This window comes from Thunnus maccoyii, chromosome 1, assembly GCF_910596095.1.
Source record: "Thunnus maccoyii chromosome 1, fThuMac1.1, whole genome shotgun sequence".
Taxonomy (NCBI): Eukaryota; Metazoa; Chordata; class Actinopteri; order Scombriformes; family Scombridae; genus Thunnus; species Thunnus maccoyii.
In genome coordinates, this window is record NC_056533.1 from 26104211 (window position 1) to 26125780 (window position 21570).

General features: G+C 40.1%; 2 protein-coding genes across 4 annotated transcripts; one reads left to right on the forward strand and one right to left on the reverse strand.

Moving 5' to 3' along the window:
• The first annotated feature begins 5592 nt into the window (after window positions 1–5592).
• Window positions 5593–13594, forward strand: grtp1a (growth hormone regulated TBC protein 1a). 3 transcript variants are annotated; one of them, XR_006097618.1, is made up of 9 exons: window positions 5593–6285; window positions 8311–8462; window positions 8565–8723; window positions 9388–9512; window positions 10296–10392; window positions 10704–10876; window positions 11745–11930; window positions 12065–12237; window positions 12453–13594. XR_006097618.1 is itself a non-coding variant. In XM_042419988.1 (8 exons), exons 1-8 carry the CDS (start codon window positions 6218–6220, stop codon window positions 12155–12157), a joined length of 1053 nt encoding a protein of 350 aa, XP_042275922.1. In that variant the 5' UTR covers window positions 5593–6217; the 3' UTR covers window positions 12158–13594. The 3 variants fall into 3 exon arrangements, 2 of the variants coding, with proteins under 2 accessions (XP_042275922.1, XP_042275923.1); XM_042419988.1 differs by having other exon boundaries at window positions 12065–13594; XM_042419989.1 differs by lacking the exon at window positions 5593–6285 and adding an exon at window positions 7661–7756 and having other exon boundaries at window positions 12065–13594.
• Window positions 13058–20459, reverse strand: lamp1a (lysosomal associated membrane protein 1a). The gene is made up of 9 exons (XM_042419974.1): window positions 20038–20459; window positions 17211–17317; window positions 16244–16463; window positions 15896–16057; window positions 15604–15809; window positions 15375–15500; window positions 15200–15266; window positions 14941–15108; window positions 13058–14258 (listed from the first exon to the last, which is right to left on the reverse strand). Exons 1-9 carry the CDS (start codon window positions 20090–20092, stop codon window positions 14119–14121), a joined length of 1251 nt encoding a protein of 416 aa, XP_042275908.1. The 5' UTR covers window positions 20093–20459; the 3' UTR covers window positions 13058–14118.
• Window positions 20460–21570: the final 1111 nt, after the last annotated feature.

Here is a 21570-nt window from a genome sequence, read left to right on the forward strand (position 1 = left end):
TTTAAAGCCAAAGTAAATGGAATGTGCCCTCATTTGTGCTCCATGAGAAATACTTTAGCATGAATTATCCCAAAATTCCTCTGTATGATGGCGCTAAAAGTTAAAAAAGGGATATTACAATTTTTTTATTGTATCCTAAAACTTTAACACCCTATTTTATGTACCTATTATCTATACTGTAATTTTGCTATTGCAAAAGCAGTTCTATTAGTTGTTGGGTTTTTTTGCATGGCAAACCCAAATATTTGCTACAACCATTTTTTTTTTTCATTTTTGTACTAATTATTTCCTTCTGTCCAAAGTCTGAGTGGAAATGTAGTTTCAAGTGAAGGTTGACTGAAAGGTCTGGCAGAATGGACATCCTTTGTGAAATCAATGCTGTTTTCAATTACTTTCAATGTCTGTTGTTTACAGCTACTCCACACTGCAAAATTTCAACCCTCCAACTTGTGGGAAACACTGTGCTCAGTTGCATTAATGACATCTGTAGCTATTCATGTCTGTTCAACTGGAGAAAGATATAGGGATTAAGTTTTGCATTTCCTCTATTCTCCATAGACCAGATTCTCAGAAAGCAAGTATCAGCCCTGATGCCAGTTTGTTGAGGAAGTTGGTACGAGACCGCAACTGCCGTCCAGTGCTCCGAGGGATTCTGGAGAGTCTCCTGCATTATCTAACTAAGGATCTACCCAACTTGACCACCAGAAACAGAGACCCGGAGAAGCAAGTGTTGGGTATTGTAGCTGAAAGAAATATAAGAAATAGAAATTGGCCTGTTCAGAGGGCTGAATCTTCAAGGAAGCAGACTCAACTTCAGACAAATGGAAATGGAACAATAACCAAAGGAAATGCTGGTGAGATCCGGTCCAAGATCCCTGAAAAATGCCGGTCAGATCAACAAAAACAGATACTGCCAAGTGGGTGTGGAGAAGATCAAAGAGCAGGAGATCTAATATCCCGGCGACTTACGACATTCAAGCTCCTCCAATCCAAATTCACAAGGTCCACGCCCAAACCGCCCATCACCCATCAAAGGGAGGTAGGAACTTTGTCCTCTAGCAGAGGAGTGGCAGGTAATGTGAATCACTGCCAAGACAGTGAGCCTGACATGCGCAAGAGGGGCCAGGCTAGAAGAGAACATGTAATGAAGAGAGGGAACAATGTGAAGGATATTGTGGCCAAGTTTGCCATAGCTGAGCAGAAGGAAAGGGGAGAGAATATGCTGCCAGTCAAACCAAGACTCACTGGAAAAGGAATCCTCCTATCTTCCTTGATGGAGAAGTTTGAGACCATGGCTACTGTATGTAAAGGAAATGACTTCAAATGTTCAAATGAGATGCCTTCTGGAGGAGTCAAGGTGGCAAGTAACATAAAACAGAGGGTAGCTTGTCAGGAAAGAGAGCACAAACAGGCATTGGTTCAAACTGTTCACAAACAAAAGCAACATGGGAAGATGAAAAGTAAATGTGTTAGACAGCAGTTGAAAGAAAAACAAACAGATGAGCAAGAACAAATACAAAAGCAAAGAGGAAACTCAAACCTGGAGGAAAAAAACAATTTGAAAGCAGAGCAAATGCAGCAAAAGGGGGACCAACCTTCAGATCAAGAGGTTGAAGGTAATTGTCCATTAAAGTGTATCGCAGACAAGTTAAAATATGGACATCTAGAGATGCTCGGTTTAACTTGTGTCACAGAGTGGTCACTCCCATCACCTTACAAGACTTCTCTGCAGGTAGAGGCTCCAGTGAACTGGCATGTGGCAACCATCCTGCCATGCTGTGCAGTGTGGTCCACATGTGCAGATTCCTCTCCTAAACAATATTTTAAGGGACCCAAACCTGAGATTTCAGAAAGCCCAAACTTGGAAAACATACCCAAGGTACAGAAACCACAACACTCTTACACAGAGTCAAACACAGTGGGACCTTCTACAACAGTTAATGTAAAACCCAAAGTTGAGGGATCTTCTAAAAATGAGAACAACCACAAGCCTATGGAGAACGGAGCAGTTGAACCCCCAGATCCACCCAGAGCTGTGACTATTCAAAGAAAGTTGCCCCAGTATGTCATCCCACGTCTTTATAAGTTTCATTCTCGACAAGGTGCTGATCAGAATTATTCCTCCCCTCAATCGACACTGCACCCAGAAACTATGACTCCTCTTGACATCAAGGTACAAACTGTTTGTACAACAGAAAATGAAGATGCAGAGGGTAAACTGCAGCAAAGACAGGAGCAGAATGGAGAGGGGAAAGAAGAAACATTAACAACTGTCATCAGAGATACTAGTGTGCCACAAGGTTTTAGACTTTCTGACGTCACTGCCACTACACCAACGTTTGAAGACAAAATGACCCCTGCTGTTGCATTACCTAATCAGATTCAACTACAGACAGAAAACAAAAAACAGAGACCAAAGTACACAACAATAAACTATGGAGATCCTTCAGTCAAACAAACATATAAACCCAAAATCATACGTTTTACTGACACCTTTACTTTCTAGATTGGTGAGAAAGTAAAGGTGTGTTGCTGTTTGCAAGTTTTAAAAAAATCCACCAACAATACATCGGCCACACATACTCATGCCATAAACAAACAAAAGTTTAGATAAGAATCCATTAAATTTGGCTATGAAAGATTTATGACTAAGCTATGTATTGAGCCAAACATTTTACAGTTAGAAAATTAACTTGTCAGTGCTCCCTGGTAGATAAACTATGCAATACCTTTGGCACACTACAGTGTGTCATACAGCAGCAAACACACAGTGGAAGCAACAAATAACAGTGGTGTTTATTATTAAATGTCAAACACTGGAGAAATGAGCACATGCGATCATCTACAAGTTGATATTGTACATTCAGTGAAACATAGCACAACAAAACATTTGATAACATTTATTCAGTGTATATTTATTATTGTTGATTAAAAGATTCTTGCATTAAATGTTTTAATTGTATTTGCTTATGGGTTCATAAAAGGGCTCTACAATATATAGATAGTTAAGTCAACACCTGGCGTTGATAACCTCCAAATGACCTACAGTAGTTACACTGCCTGACCGACAGCTTATCAAGGTTGAATTATTGCAAACAGTACTGCCAACCTGGTTTCAGTTTTCTGTGCACAAATCGGTATGTATATATGCATTCATCAGAATGGATTGACATCTTTTCTACTTGAAAGAGTTAATAGTTCCTTACTTTATCAACTCTGGTAACACAACTGCCTAAAGTGGAGCATAGAAAAGCAGTGCCCAACTATTCACACTGCATAATATGATATGAAGACTCAGCAATGAAAGACTAGTTTAAACTTGACACCATTTCATTTGAAAGTGTGTGTGTTCTAGGTGTGCATTGCGCAAGTTTAACTTTAAGCTGTATTATTTCAGTGATACATGCAAAACTCCCTTTTCTTTCCCAAGACAGAACACACTGTTATATTTTAATCAGTATAGCTGGTTCACTTGAAAAACTTCTCAAAAGTATAACAGCAGACTATTTAATGCTGGCTGATTTATTCAGTATTATCACAGTGTAATATGGTAATTTTAGTAGATTTGGAAAATATGGATTGTGCTTAACTGTATATGTACAATTGTTAACACTATTTTGATACATACTCACTGCTGTACATGACTTTGTGAGGAAATGTCTGATTAAATGGTCATAGAGGTTAACAAAGCTACAGTATTTACCAGGAAGCAAAACTCTTTTGTTCTTTATCTTCAATCAACCATATGAGTGAAGGCATGTTATCACACTGGACGCATTCATTGGCGTTTTTGAGTATAGATTTTAAGATGCCCTTGTCTGCCTATGGAAAAGTGAACACTGCCTACCACACTCTTCCACAGTATTTGAGTGTTTCTAAAAAGGACGCTTGCCCAGAACAGATGAATGGTTGCACACAGTAGTGCCAAACATGTCTGTGTTTGGAAGTTCCTCCCATTCACAGATCCAACCCCGCCCACCAGCAGGATCAAAGGACAGGGATTACACTACTACTGAAACATGGGTTTGCATTTGGACTTACTCTGGTATTTTCACAAGAGGATAAGAGATCAAGGCCAACGTGATCCATCATCCACCCATCCTAAGGCTAATCCTGACAGGCATTGGTAATGAGGAGTATGGTGTTCTTATTGAGTGTCTATGTGTGGATGTAGAGCAGGAACTCTTTAAATTTAATTTTAAGTAATTACATTTAGGTTGAGCTAAGCATGACTTTCAATTGCTCCCATAACTGAAATAAACAAAAATACAGCATCTCTAAAAAGTGTCTCATCAAACTGTTTCAATTAGTTTTCGAATACCCTTTACATTTCCTATCTTGATTACTAGTTAAACTGTTATCACAGTTATATTTCCACATTATCATCCCTCCTTTTAACACTGGAAAAATAAGAAACAAAAAAGCAACATTTAGTGTGCAAGGATGACCTTGAGCCACAAATAAACTGTCTGGAACTCAATTTTAACAGGTTTAACGTACATCAGTTTGTCACAAGTACAGTTTTTTGCTCATAATGTTGGGACACTGTGCCCGAGGCCCTGCTCCAGATACTCTCATTAGTACATAATCAGATTCAAATCTGGTGACTTGATGCACAGTTTGCGTCATTTTGATACCTTTTCCAGTAAAAACAAGGTTTTCCACTCCCACTTGTGCATTCAATTCAAGGGCAGAAAGAAATCGTAGTAAATTATTAATCATTCATTTTAAACTGCTGCAATATTAACACCAATGATATATTTCCCTCGGGTTATAAAACTGTGCTCATGCTGGGGACAGAGAGAGCTGAGGCAAACTAATGAAGTAAAGTGCTTTAAAAAAAAAAACTTCCAAGGATTTTTAATGACTGTAATGAAATAACCCATTTAGAAATGCAGCATTTCAATCCAAGGGTATTTTACTGGACCATTGCTGTGAGATTAACAGGTAGCTGCCTTTACCTGTGCTAGATGGCTGCATTTACCTGTGTGACGTGGCTACAGAGTATACTGGAGAGGGCGTGGTTACCTACCATTTGTGCTGCCTTCATGTCCCATCGGAAATACTACCATACCGCGGGGTACAGATAGAGCACCTTAAAAAAAGAGGTGAAAAAAGTACGATTTTATTATCAGGGAGTTGCCGATATGAGGTTTATATTGCAGGCGGTGTCAACAGTTGATTTTAATGTGCTGTATTTTACGAAAAAGGTTTTACAAAACATTCTGAAATGCTTGTTTCTCCTCATGTTAAAGGGGGCAACGTTTGCTAAATGCAAAACAGTGATTCCTATGTTTTAATATTTGATGCATAGATATATAAAGGTGTGTGTGACGTATTATTACATACTGAAAACAGGTGATAGTGGAGTAGTAATATAAGTATTTTTAGGTTTTACCTTACCATACTCAACTTTTATATGCCCAGCATCTGTTGAATTATTTAAATTACCGCAACCACTAAATGCTTCTCCTTCTCGTTGTACGGCCACCAAAATATTGCTTTTATTGCAAAGACTTTTTTTGTGAATACGCCATCGCAATTATTCATCCCATGAGAGCTCTGAAATGGGGATCTTACGGGAATCACTTGAAAGCAGCATTAGGTCTGATTGACGTGTGTGTGTCCCGGGGCAAACGTCACGAGTCCGATATCTTCCATGGACTTCTCTGGATAAGAAACACACGATTGATGTGTATTTGGACTACACCGGGTAGCATCAAACCGATCGTTATGTGTGTATGTTGTTACTAGAGCTGCAGGTCAGTGTGTTATTGTGCTCCGAGGCAAGAGGGACCAGCAGCAGCAGGTGCATGTGGATGGCGATAAAACTCAAGGCAAACTGCCCTCTCCATACAGCTGGAACATCGGCGGATCCATAAAATATACGAACAGCCAAATTAAAACACGTCATTGGTTTGAAGAGAGGGCGAAGGAGTGTCTCTCCACTGCTTTCCATATTCAAGAAAAGCTATGAAGCGATAATCCCGGGCAAAAGCAGCGCCTTGTCCCGTTTCTCCCGTTCGCAAACATGGAGAAAGTGAAAAGTGAACGTTAACCCAGACGCTACCTCAACTTAAAACCGTGACTTCCGAGATTCGTGTTTATCGAAAGAAACTTGAACATAGCTTTTGGTCTCTGGGGGGAAAACAACACGGCGGATACATGGTGAGACTCTTGCACGGATTTTCAGGATTTCACTGACACTCAAGCGGCCATGGAGAAGAACAAGGCGACCAACAGGAGCCGCTCCGTCGGCGGCAGAGCTAAAGACAGAGTGGACAGGTAACGATATCTAACGTAAAAGTTGGGCTTTAAAGTTAGCTTAACGGTTAGCTCAACCTGCTAAACATTGTAAAATGGTATTTAAAACATATTTTATCGATTTTGGGAGTTCAATGGTAGTTGGGTAATTTACTTGCTAAGTAAGTTCAGAAGTAGATTTATTCGTTTATCACTTAAACAAGTGGACAAATGGAAGAAGTAACGTTAGATAACGTTACTTATAACCGTTACTCGACCTAACAGTTAACCATAAATACTAATATCGCGGTTATGCGGTGTGTTTTTCAACAAATCGCGATAACTCCTAAGAAATTTAGAATGTTAATATACATCCACAATAGTTAAACTGTAAGGTGATATTTGTAGAAACTATCTGCATTCCAGAGGTGTCTGGATGTATTGAAATCGATTCAGGTAATTAATCAGATATATAGAGAAATATAAGTTACTTAATGTATCAGTTGGACGTTAATATTGTTTTGCAATCATTAATAGGCCTGTTAATTGCAGTCTAGGTCCACTAGAAGTTTTACACATTTTTAGTCATATCACATGATAGTCCACATCAAAAATTTTTATGTATTTTATATTTTATATCAAAATGTGCAAAGACAGTGTGCCTGTAAATATAAAAAGCAAACAGTTGATTTATATCAATATGTACACTGAGCTACAACTAATGCAGTTTAATATAACAGGCTTGCAATAAATCCTACTTTCATGAAGGATACAATGTTCAGTTTCTGTGTGTTTGAGAGAAACTGATTCTAATTTATGGTCAATTTGGAGGCTCAGTGTAATGGTTCGTCCAACTTATTTACTGTATGTTAATGAGGGTGGACAAAAATATTAGACACACCTCTGAGTAAAGTGCAAAACAATTCAACAGCACCACAAACTACCGCCACCAAAAAATAATCACAAAGTTGAATCCTTACTGCACTCAAACAGTTTCAACAAAATGCATCTTTGAGGTTTTTTTTGCTGTTTGGCATTCATGCTTAACTCTGCATTATATGTTCAAGGAAGGTTGTTTCGAAGTTCAAACAAACAGCGATAACACAACCCAACACCTGAAAATCAGATACCGCATTCACAATCTCCACACCGACATACATGTAATCAGTGTGTTGTCTTGCTTTTGTTTTGGCAACAAGGCCATTCTCCTATGAAGACCATTACGTTTACATAATGATACCTCTATTTTCAGCAAGTGTTTGCACAGCTACACCAGTTAAATACCGGGCTGTGTTTAATATATAGTAAAGTTCATTTGTAAAGTCTGCTGGGATTGAGCATGTTCAAAACAAATCTGGCACCCAACCATATTGCTGGGCTGAAGGTGCATTTCTTCTTCAGGGATGTCTTCACTCGTGAAAGGGTTAAGCTGCAGGAAGATTATCGTGTTACCTAAGCATCTTTAAGGCATTGGGTTGAGCCACCCACACCTGCCACCAGATAGTAGTTGTAGGTAAATGGCTATACATGAAACATTACACTAATAAAATAGAACTATTAATTTATTTTGTGCTGTAATGGCTTCATTCAATTAAGTTATGCCTGAACAAGGTGTAATTAAGTGGGGAGGACGAGGCCTAAATGCTACAAACAGTCCAGTTATGTGATACTGGACTAATACAGTTTTGAAGTTTTTGGCATCAAGTAAAATATAAAACACATAGATTTTAAATTCATTATAAATGAGAAGTTATGTTCAACCAGAAATGTAAAGTTGTATTCAGTCTTGCCTCATATACAATAAATAACATCTTAGTACATTAGTAAAAGCACATAAACACAGTACAGTATAAACATACATGTACCATAAATACACATATTGTGCTCTTGGACAGGTTCGCCTGATTTTATCCAGAGTAATTTGTTTTTATTTGTATGAAGTTTACAATGATTTAATGTGAATCCTTGTAATTCTGAGGAGGATTTAGATATACTGACTGTAAACAATCCTTTGATGTATTTCATTAAAGTTGTTAATAATTTCTAACCTTGTGCTTTTTGGCCCAGTGTGGATCCATATGGGTTTGAGCGCTCAGAGGACTTTGACTATGAGTCATATGAGGAGCTGATGTCTCAGTATCTTGTTGTGCTCACCCGACGAGCCATCAAGTGGTCCAAACTACTGAAGGGCAAAAGCAAAGTGCAGAAGAATGTGAAACGTGAGTGTGAAACACACAAGTTCCCTCACAGAGACCCTCACAGCAGTCACTTGCGTGCAGTAAAAGTGGGTACTAAATTTGAATGTTTTCCCTCAAATTCAGTAAAGCGTTATGTACGTAAGGGAGTCCCCAATGAGCACCGGGCCCTGATCTGGATGGCAGCCAGTGGGGCTCAAGACCAGCTAGAGAAGAACCCAGGCTACTACCAGTCCCTGCTTGGAGCCCAGCATGACCCCAAACTGGTGGAGACCATCTGTACAGGTCAGACTGTAAAGTTTGTCATTCATCCATACAGTATGCTCACTCCTCCTTTAGAGCCCTGATAGATCAAGCTGACCTCAAAGAACTAGCACCAACAGAGATGCACTGACGCATCTCCTCACATCTTCTGTTATATATGTTGCTCTTGAACACAGCAAAGTAACAGCTGAGGAAATAACAGTTATTCAAAGACTATCATGAACATACAAAACAAATTAGTCAACCATGTTGGTGCCACTGTGAAAGTGTCAGATAGTATGCTTGGAGTACAAAATCAGAATATTCCTGATTAAAGAGTTGCAGCTGGCACTGTAAAGTTTGCACAGGCATTGCCTTCATGTGGTGTTTTGCTTGTGAAACAAGAAAATTCAGAGGCAATAAAATAAAGAGAAACGTCGTCTGAATACCCAGTCAGAGAGTTCTCTCTCTCTGACTGACGGATTCAACATGCTGAATCGCAGCCCCTGTAAATGTCACCTCTCGCTTTTGGAGGGTATATGCAAAGCCACATTTTGTCTGACACACATGGACTCACACCACTTGCTTCTTTTCAACTGAAAGCAAGGAGCTTTGGAGAGTGGGTACATGGTATACCCGAGTTCCCAATCCTTTCCCAGGTGATGAGTGTGGGGGGCTTTTTTTTGTGTGTGTGTGTGTCTTTCAGACTTGAACAGAACATTTCCAGATAACGTCCAGTTCCGCAAGACATCCAACCCGTGTCTGCAGAAAGCTCTGTACAATGTGCTGCTGGCTTATGGTCACCACAATCCAGCTGTGGGTTACTGTCAGGTACTGCTTGACTACTTAAGATCCAGCTGAAATGGACTTTCCATAACATCATTCTTATAAACATGGATAATTAGTTTTTTAGTGAATGTAATAATTTAACTTAATGAGGTGGATTTTACTAGGATGTCAAAGAACGGTGTGACAATGTTGGGTATTGCATTGCATTATGATACAGTGTGTTTCATTATTGTTTTTAGTGTTATATGATAGAAGTCCATTATTATTGTGGATTATGGGGCAAAATTAAGCAAAATTGATATAAATATGTAAACCACGTTTTATCATTCAAATTAAAGTAACAGAAGTATATACATAATCATATAATAATGCATGAAAAAGTGCCTTTTAATAATTGATTTTGCAGTATTGCAGTATTATCAGAACTTACCAATGACTCAGTAAGTACTCCTGATCTTAGTCAACGCTTTTTTGTCTAAAATAAGGCTTTGTGTCTTTTTCATAGTCAACACAGTATAGCTCTATGTTAATTATTAGCATTTGAAAGGCAAATTTCATTCATCAGGGCATATGCAGCTTATTTTGCAATTCAAACAGGCAGCAGGACTGTATAAATCTCTTATGCTGTATAACCAGAACCCATCAATCTCTAACCAAGTAGCCTGTTTCAGTATAAGTGGAACAATGTCTTGTTTTGTTCTTTGTCTCCTTATTTCACATCTACTTGTCTCTCATCTAGATGCTTTTTTTTTTTGAAGAGCTCCACAGCCACTAATGAAACCTTGCAAGATCTGTGTCTAAACTTAGTCTCCCTTTTGTCTTCAGGGGATGAACTTCATAGCTGGGTACCTGCTTATCATCACAAAAGATGAAGAGAAATCCTTCTGGCTGATGGATGCACTACTGGGCAGAATTTTACCAGGTGTGTGTATGCATACACTTGCTTGCCACCACTCTGATCTGTGCGTGTGTAGGTGTCCTGGTTGTCCCTTTACTCTGGGATAAGAATAAGCCAGGTCACATGGTCTTTATCTGTTTGTGGCTTAACTTGCACTCTCTCAAACAAGGAAATGTCAATATGATTTTTTTCCAGTATAGTTTTGTATATATTTTACAGGTTTCATTTAGGAAAAACCTGGGAGCACAGCTATGACAGGTGTGATGTTGATGTTTTTCTAGCTGTTGTATGACAGAAAATTGTTTTTTATCACTATTGTGTTTGTCTGGTCACAGACTACTACACTCCAGCCATGTTGGGGCTGAAGACAGACCAGGAGGTGTTGGGGGAGCTGGTGAAGGTTAAAGCCCCCTCAGTGTGGCAGACCATGATGGATCAGAATGTCATGTGGACCCTGGTGGTGTCCCGATGGTTCATCTGTCTCTACATAGACGTCCTGCCAGTAGAGGTATGTGTGTGTGTTTCATCACGGGAAGTCTTTATTGTAGCCTTAATGGTCTCAAGATGTCACTTCAATTTATTTGTAGTAATTTATATCCTGCTTGGAAATGTCTTTATTCAAAAGTAAGTGAGTAACTTACTTTTGAAGAGACGTCACAAAGTGCTTCACAGAAGAAATAAAGCATAAACATACATACAGACATAAAACACAAGAAAAAACAGAATAAATAGAAAAATAACACAAAGGCAAGTCTGAACAAATGGGTCTTGAGCTGCTTTTTAAAGGTTTCTGCAGATCTTAAATCCAATGGGAGAGAGTTCCAAAGTTTAGGAGCCACAACCTCAAAAGCACAGTCTGCTTTAGTTTTAAGCCTAGTTCTTGGAACAACCAGCAAACCCTGATCAGAAGACCTTACAGACCTGCTGGTGACATAGAGCTGCAGTAGATCTCTAATGTAGGCAGGTCCATGCAGAGCTCTATAGGAAAACTTAAGGAAAGCTTGACAACAGACTGTGTGGCAGCAAGTCAGAGATGAGTTCTGGTCTTTGGCTTTCTTCAGGACTCTACAGAACAAATATACGAGACAGCAAAGTTATTCTGAACTTAGATTTGGTTGTTAAAATGTGCTTCTAATCTCTCAAACAATAAAAGCTCTGTCAAAGCACACTATTTGCCATACTGTAGAAGCAGCGACTACAGAACGAGTGTTTCACATTTCAGTTAGCTTTGCAGTTCATAAGCGCTACTAATTCATTTGTAGTGTTAAAGCTTATAATTTGTGTAAAGCTTGTTCAGACCGCAGCTTGAACTTCATGACATCAGTGTGTACGTGTTCACCGGTGGAACTGACTTGTTGTTGCTTGCTTCTCTGCAGACCGTTCTGCGAATTTGGGATTGCCTGTTCTACGAGGGCTCTAAAATCCTGTTCCGTGTCGCTCTGACGCTGATCCACCACAACCAGGCTCTGATTCAACAGGCCCAGTCGCTGCCAGACGTCTGCCAAACCTTCAAACAGATCACCCACGGACCATTTGTGGATGAATGCCACACTTTCATGCAGGTAAATAAATAGAGGCATCCCATTACTGATAGTTATCAGGAGTGGCAAATCAGTGGAGGAAAGATCAAAACAGAACATCCCTTTTAATTTGCTTTCTTTAATCCAATAATCTCAGTGTTTCTTGCCTTTCCTAGAAAATCTTCACTGAACCAGGAAGTCTTTCCATTTCAACCCTGACTAAGCTACGGGCGACATGTCGATCTCGCATCATCGCAGAAGAGTCCTGACCCAAACTGACTACTTGTTGCTTGAAACTCAATACACATTCCACTGGGATGAGCACCAAACAGCTTGTTTGCACCTTTTTGTAAGTGACTTAGCGTCACAGCGACTACTACATGTAATTCTTGTCTTAAACATATTTTGAGACAATAACACAACTTAAATGTAAATATATGATCTCATGAGAATATTCTTAGCAATGTGCTAACCTAACGATTCCAGTTGAAACTGACATGTAGTTTGTCTTAAATTGATATTCTCCTCTTTTGTTAAAATGTGGAATTATGCACTTTATCCCAGATACACTGAAGAGAAAAGGCTTGGCAGCAAACGCCAGGTTGGATAAAAGATGTGTTGCACACTGTAAGCACAGCCAAGAGGAACCTGCCTACTGTATTTCACATTGTCGTCTTAGTGATGAATATAGCAAACGTTGTTAACTAATTGTTCTTTTGGTTAAATTGAAAGTTGACTGACAAATGACAAAATGCAATGCTGGCACTATATGTGCTATCTGAATGTGAATTATATTGATTTCATAACAGACAACTTTGATTTCTTCAAACATTTCAATGTCTGATTCATAGTTCCTGACCTCAACCTTTTAATTCAAGTGCACTATGGTGAAGCCATCCAAACATGGCCGCTCTCTTTTTCAAACAATGGTGTGTCCAGTTTGTTCTGCGTCTGCTTTTCGGGGCCCTTTAAAAGTGTTTTGGCACTGATATCAGATTTTGTATCGGTGGTCCAAAATAACCTTGGCATTGATCCTAGCCGAGTATCCTGTGTAATGTACACCCAGTTGAACAGCTCGGAGTAAACACCAATGTTTATCTGATAAAGAACAGGATGAAACATGTATCAAAAGGTACTGTTGCATGAGATATTCACAGAAATCAACACTAGACTTTTGATGTTTTTATTATCTTTCAGTAAGATGCATAATAGAAAACGAGATCAAACCATCTTCTATAAAAAAGATCAAATCACTACAGTTCATATTAACATTTCCTGTGGGAGAGGCTGGGGGAAACCAAGAATAGAAAATTAACCTGTGTTCACTTTTCCTGTCAAATACATTTTTGTGAATGCAGAGTTGCCTTCCGTGTACGGCCGGACCACTACACACGGATTACACAAAGCAGCAATCCACAAGTTTGTATCATCATAGTTATAAGTTTAATTAGTTGAATTAAACTGCTTCAGTGCACTGAAGGCATCTGTCAGTCTCCACTGAAGAGGAATGAGGGGAAATGACAGACATTCAGTGCTTTCCCTTTTCGAGTTGCTGGGATTAACTCATGCTCCTGGAGTTAAAAAAAAAAAAAAGTACACGTGAGCATGCGTAGGGGGCGAGAGTAACAATTCAACTTACTTGAAATGTTTGAACAGAGACATCATTAATTGTCAAACCTTTCACCAACAGCACTGGAGCTTTTTTTTTAAAAAAAAAAACTTGTCCTGCACTTCATCTGATTGCCCCTCTGCCTCTTAATCTGCATGGGATATTAAATGATTCCTTATAAATAATTACACAGCTAAAAACAACAAACAGCAGTTCAAGCAAATTCAACCAATTCCTATTAGATAATGAAACAATAACAGCACAGGGCGGTGTGTAGCCAAACAGTTGATGGTGAACTTGCCACCGCAACTTCAAACTGCCTTCATCCTGGATTAAGTGAAGACTCAGTCCTCTCAGGCTTCACCAAGATGTGCGCCATCTTTAAATTCAGCTTGGGTTTAGGTTTGGCTTTCTCTTCATCATCCACAGAGAAAGTGAAAGGAAATTTAAAATATCCAGAGGTCACATAGGATATGCAAAAAAAACATGCACCCACCACAATAACATTTGTTTCCATTCACTCATACTCGTGTTCACAGTCTATCGCTTTATCATTCGCACGCGCAGGTTCGTCTCTCCACCATTCAGTCTGTCGGGTTCAGGGATAAACGAGGGGTCCATTCAGATGGTCTGGTATCCAGCGTGGCTCCTCTTCCTGCCTATTAGGTATGCGATGAGGACAATCAGCACCAGGCCGGCAAGAGCTGCTCCCACAATGATGGGGATGAGCATCTGGTCTTGGTCCATCTGACACTCCTCCGCTGGAGATAGAAAACACCAGAATTTAAAGTTATATATCAAGATTTTGATTTGAGAGACATGATGTATGTGCTGCGGCCTTCTCATACATTAATGTATAAATAAATTCCATACAGTGAAACTCATTGCAACCATAATGTTTCATGGCTGACGACTTTCAGTAGTTAACTAGAGCCATGAAAATGGTTGATACCATTCTTAGTGTGGGTACATTAACTTTGGAGCAAAAATCAGGAGATGCTTAGCTTAGTTTAGCACAAAGGCTGGAAGCAGGGGGAAACAGTTAGCATGGTTGTCTCTAAAGTAAAAAATATGCCTAGCAACACCTTTAAAGCTCAAACGTGTTTAATGTGGGTTAATCCATACGCAAACAAATGTAAAAGCTGTAACTATTTTTTATGTTTTCACAGACATAAGAGTGGTATTGATTTATTCATCTAACTAAAGCATTTTAGCGTGCAAAATGTTAAGTTAACTGATCGTGCTAACCACTACTGCAACGTGGTAATTCAGTCTCATTATCAGGCTAAAGTTATTTACCCAGGCTGTAGGCTGCTACCTTCTCCCATCATGCTACATACATACATCATGACTAACAAAATGTAGGTCTGAGGACAAAGATATAGACATTCTGGGATAAAGTGGGTCACAGCAGAGATGATAAAAAAAAGAAAGCATTTGTACCTGTGGCAAACTGGTTGGTAGTGACTCCAAAGGGTTGGACCTGCAGTCTGAATGTGTTGAGTGAGAAGGTCTGCGCCACAACCAGAGTTTGCTCTGCGTTGCACATGTAGGAGCGGCCCAGTGTACTCCGCAGGTAGTCCAGACTGGTGTTACCGACTGAGAAGGGAGCTGGAGAGAGAGAGACGGATTAGTATCTGTTTGAATTAAAGTAAATCAGAGCCAAGAAGAAAAGCATGTATGCTTGTGACATGTGACGTACCAGTCATATCCGACCAATTAGCGCGCAGATTCATCCCACTCAGGTGGTACTTGTTGGTCGTGGAGTTCTACGGATGGGAGGAGAGGGGTTGGATTAAAACTTGTATCCACACACACACACACACACACAAACTGTTTGAGTGGCTAAACTCTTAAAAGAAGAGGGATGATTTTACCAGAGTGAAGGTGAAGCTGAGCCTTGTGGCTTGTTCCTGTGTCAAAACTAAGGTAGCACTGCTGGCTTCACATGATCCCGATGAACTTGTCAGATTGGGAGTGAGATTTATTATTTCTTGAATAGTCTGGAAAAGTAAAAAAAAGGTTTATATTGAGTTCATTTATTTTAATTCAGAGATTTATTGATTATTTTTCTATAAGCTCCTTGCTTGTAAAGCTCTATAATACCTTATTCTGTGATACAGAGAAATAGGAGACGTTGAGCTGCAGTCCCATTTGGGCCAGGAGACAAACTGTGCCGTTGCCGTTGCTTATAGAGTAGTTGCCCCGTTCAGGTGTCCCTGGTGGTGTTGGTGCTGGAGCTGCAGTTGTTGTAGTACTGGCAGTAGTAGGTGGAGCTGCAGTACTGCCCTTATCTGCCATACATACGCTTTCTGTGACAAGAAAAATGATGAAAAATAGAGGCAAACGGAAAGAGCAGCTTAGACACACACACACACACACACAATAAGTGTTGTACCTGTTGGACTCAGATCATTTTCTGGCATGTACGCCTCCAGTCTCATATCAGAGAATGTGACAGTTGCATCGCCAACTCTGAAAGTGGCGGGGCTCACACAACGGTAGGTGGTGTTGATCGGCGCCCAGATCCCAACTGAAGCTAACACCACAGTGACCACATCTAGGAAATAAACAAACATGCAACAAATTATTTTGAAGCCCACAGTGTCTGTGGAATTTGCTTCTATGTCTTCCTTTTTAGTGGTTGTTTTTGAAAAAAGAATAATACTCTTTTAAACCCATTTGACAACAAACTGAATCTGCGCTGTGCTGGACAGTTTGTTTGTTTGTTGGTGTCTGTTCTCACCAGAGCTGTTGGCCTCGGGGAAGACGGAGGAGTCGCTGAGGTTGTACTGCAGTGTCAGGTTTGCAACACTGTACAGACTTCCATTGGTTGAAAAGCTCAGCCCCAGCGCGTGGCCGGATCCGAACACCGCCACCAGCCATGGTAAGCTGCCGTCAGTGCCGCACGAGCTGCTGCGTGTGTCGACTGCTGCGGAGTCGGGCAGAGGGACCTGTGCTGTTCTCTGAGGAAAGACAAGTGGTACGTTCACCTTGAGATACAACACAAGACAATAAACTGATGAAACTCATGAATGATGATAAACTAGGGGGTTTGTTAAAGGTGACATATGCACATTTTCCAGGTCTATATTTATATTCTGGGACTCAACAGGAATAAGTTTGCATTGTTTACAGTTAATAAAAACCCTAATTTATCTTATACTGGCTCTTTATGCAGCCCCTCAGTTCAGCCTCTATATGACACAGGCCATTTTAGCTCCTGTCTCTTTAATGCCGCCCTCGGCTCAGGAGGCAACGTAAACAAAAAGTAGTCATGGGATTTCACTTCTTTTTCTCGTTTTTCACTTAAAACGGAAACTTCTCAAATACGTCTGTAGATGTTTGTGACAAAATCCAATCTGCAATGTGCAAGTAGACAATGGGAACAACACATGGAACAACCTTAGCAACAAAAGCTACGGAACGGACGGTCATTTGTGGACATACCTAAACAATCTGAGGTCATGACGAGGGGGAAGTAGAAGTAACTTTGTATACAAAGTGTTCAGACCCTGACCCAGCCTGAAGCCTGGACTTTTGCCTTGCAGCGAGCATTTTATATACCTCAAGTTTTGCAACTTTGACTATGTTTAACACTGACATCCAATATCATAATGATATAAAAAGAAATGAAAAACACAAAAAGCCCATGTCCCCTTTAAAATGTATCAATGTTACATGCTTTCAGAGATGGAAGTCACTGTAAATACCGTGCTGTTGGAGGTATTGTAGTTGATGGAGAACGATGCAGAAAGCTCAGCCTTGATGCAGGTGGAGTTTCCTTCCTTCACCTCGAGAGTGACGGCTTGAATGCAACCTGTGGGGGAGGACATTATGAAATGACAGTAATATGAAAAAACATTTCAAGAAAGTTAAAATGCATAAAATCAAAACCACATGTAAGATTATTTACGTTCATCACTTTGCACTGGATTGTAATAGAAACTCAAACTGAAAATGTACTGGAAAAACACTGATTTTCAGCTGTGTTTCACCTGTAGTATTTTGGACAAATATATTACATGGTAATTACACTTAAACATTTATTTTGAGTCATAACTTTGCAGTGAATGCACACCTGTACTTTGAATAAGTATTCGGTATCTGGATCCTCTGCTTTTTATTTGACTTGCCTGATTAGATAAAGGTTACAGAGTTACCAGTGTTACATGATGCCATGCCCTACATACACCATAAAGCGGTTACCAAAGCTACCACCAGAGGTCTGCAGAGAGCCAGACATGAGAAACCAAGTCCACAAACCCTCATGAGTCCTTTGCACACAGTATTATCGAGCTAATTACTCAAAACTGCTCCGGACCTCTGACAGGTGTAATTAAACCCCTGAATGAGGAATCATATCTGTTAGCTGCCATCCTTACTGAGTGTGGACAGAATTACCAAGTAGCGACTCATCCAACCTGGCAACTTGCAAACTTGCATTGTAGGCTATTAATACCGGTACATCCAGGAAACTGCCGACTCACTGTTGTGTGTCTGTGTGTGTGAGATAGTGGCTGTAATTCTCGAACATACTGTTTGGGGGACAGCAGACGCTATTCAGGACGCATGTACTTATCAACCTTACAGCTCATATCCTTAAAAACCTTTCAGTAACGCAATACTGAAAGTTTCACCACTTGCTTGAGACTTCCCAGAAAGACTACAAAGAAAATGAGGCAATTTTGGACAGAATGACCATGACCCCTTCCTCTTTGCGTGACTTCCCAACAGCACAGACACTGATTCCTATTTACTGTACAGCATGTTACCAGATTGTGTTTTTCTTTCTTTACATACAACCTCCTGATCAGAGCAAAAAAACCAACTCTGTCTACAAACCTCCATGGCCACTACCAATATTTTACTGCTAAAAATGACTATAAAAAGGTGGTGCAAATGATGATGCGTGGCTAAAATACACATTTACTTAGCATTTGGCTTGTGGGTGGTGTGAGCTGCCCACCAGTTATTAAATAGCAAACGGACTGAACCTCGTCCCTCTCTCTTCGTCTTCGCACTTCCCTCTCATTTCCCCCCCTCCCCATCATCTTCAGCTTTCTCTGCGAATATAATCTGTACTTCAGTCCTGCACTCTCACTCTTCAATCACACACTCCCTCTCCTGCTGCCTTGCTGAAACTTGACCCTGCTGTCACCTCTCTGTTCACCCTGTAAACACACAGGAGACGGTTTACACAACATTGCAATCAGATCATGAGGTAAAAAAGCGGCAGTGTGTACAAAGTATCAAGCTACAGATAGCAACTGTAGACAGTATGTGCCGAGCGAATACCAAAGCGGACAGGTATCTGCTGCTGTCCCATGTGTCAGAGACATGGGACAGTGTTATGAGGAAATGCCGGAAGTGGGGGTTAAACTCTAAGGTCACTCAGGCCTTCAGCGGAAGTGGCCAGATGCAGAGAGAAAAATAAAACCAAAACCGACTGTAGTTGTTGCGCCAACTTATAACAGAGAATCCAATTTCATATTTTAGAATAAACAAAACTACAAGAGCAACACAGTGATCGAGAGGTAAAATACCATACTGCAACTACTCCCTTGACATTTCAGGCGAGCTACGACTGTATTGGCCTGTTTTCCTGTGTCAGCAGCCAGGTGTCTGTGTGTGTTCAGAGCGATCAAGCGGGTCATAAACTAACACTGACAGAAGGCCCATACTGCGCTGTGTGCAACACAAAGCAACTCATAGCAGTCACATGAAGCTCTCCAAACGACACAACAATGAGGCTGATCTGCTGCCTATCAACATTAACAAAACCCAGGCATTAAACTACAATAGAACAGAATAAAGTCCAGGGACTTCTCAGGCAACTCTGATCTGTTTTGACAGCTGACCTTTGGATGTACAAAAAAAAAGAGAGAAAAAAAAAAAAACAGGTCCATGTGAATCTTTGAATTGCCAAAGGTCCAACTGCACTGATATCTTACTCTCCCACTGATTATTAACCTACACCAAAAGGTCTGTTGTTCATATATTCAGTCAAACAGTGAATTAATATATTTTTTAGTGGTTCACTTCACCTAAATAACAGCTTGATGTCTAATAAATATGCAGACAAACACCCAATTACACACATATGACTTTATAGCTACACTAGAGCTGCAACCAACTAGGCTAATGATTATTCTCATTATTGATTAAGCTGTTGAATAGTTTCTTGGTTGATCGACTGGTCTATAAAATATGAAATGTCCATTATAATAAGGTGTTGTATTCAAATATTTTTTTCTGAACAATAATTCAATTTAACCACTAATGTGAAACAAGGAGAAGCACTTCCGCTCATAAAATTACATGAACGATTAATCGGTTATCAACAAAGTTTGCCTACTAATTTTAACGCCGATCGACTTATCGATTCAGCTTGACCTACACTGGCTACCTATCAATAATAATAACACCGTAATCTTTGTTAACATGATTAGCATCGACTAAACGTTAACTAACGGTCGGTGTCGTGACGTCCAACAACAGTCGTCAGGACAGCGACGAGTACCGCAAAAAAACACTCACCTAAAACCGCAAACCAGGCGATGATAAGCGCGCCGTAAGCGTGAGAGAGTTTCATCCTTCGAGAGAGATCACAGCACAGCTTGTACTTGAGTATTTTAGTCCCAGTAAAAAACAACAACAACAAAAAATAAAAAGCCCGGAGGGAAGCTGCTCGGTCGCTGCTGCTGCTGCTGCGGGCGCAGGTGGGTCAACTCGGCGCACTTGACTTAACGAGCTAAAACTGAAGCGTCACTTTTTTTTTTTTTTACCGGCGGCTTCCTGACGTTATTCCTCCTCTTGTCTGCTGATAGAAGAGAGGCGTATTTTAATGTTAGTTTAAAAAAAAACCCCGAAAACGAGCAGCAGTGTACGCGGTTAGATGTCGGTCATAACCACACGGACTGACATGTCTCGTCATGTGAACTGGTAGCATTTAGAGCTACTTAGTCACGTGAGCCCCCCCCCCTCTCCTCCTCCTCCTCTCCGCTTCCTCCGCTCTCAGATCAGCTGTCTCCATAATAACTAAATAACTAATATCTATGCACAGCGAAATATGAGACTATTCAGAGTTATCCTCCCCGTGCATGAGAACATGTCAAATGAATAAATACTACAGACTTACATAACTCATAATGGTGAGGTGATACCAATACGGTGTCAGGAGACATCTAATGACCGAAATAGTGCACTTCCAAGAACACTAACACTGTGAAAATGACTTATTGTGGTTTTCAGGGAACTCTCATGACTGACACATGATAATTAAAGAGTATTTTAAATGTAATAAAAGATAATTTCCCTCTTAAATTCATGTAAAATTTGAATATAATTCTCTATATAGTAGTTGTCTGGTAAAGTAGGAATCAGGATGTGGTGAATATATTTATAAGACATGCATAAAGCATAAATACGACATTCCTGGCATGTAAAAAATCAATTGCTGTGTGGGAGGGGAGAGCATGTGAGTGTCCGTCCACACACACACACACACACACACACACACCCTGTGTTGTGCAAGCTGCAAAGTGCATGTGTTGTGGGTAGTCAGCTGACACTTTCATCAATTCACGAGGGTATGCAAAACCCCAGAAGGAACGCAGAGGCTGCTTTAATGCTGCTGTCGAATACTTACCAGGACCTTGCCACATTCTCCCTGCATAGTCACTGCACTTTTTTAAACAGCAGACGTGCCATTTTCTTGCTTCAAAATGAAACAGACAAAAAAAAAAGGTTCTAGTTGACGAATTTGGTGGAGATCTATTTCTTAATTATGCCAAAGCTATATATTCCCTGCTGTAATAGTGAAAGCATCTAAAGATAACCTTTCATTTTCTGTTCCATCTTCCAGTAACTTGAGACATTGAAAGCCAGAATGTCAAATTTCTACTGGTGACGACTATTATTCATCGAAAACAAATGGAAAATAAATTCTCTGCCCCAAATATGAAAAACAGACAATCTTTTTTTTCATATTCTTTGGGGCTGATCGATACAAACTGGAGAAGGACTTTTTTTGTCTATATGACGTCCATGTTCTTATTCCACTATCACCTT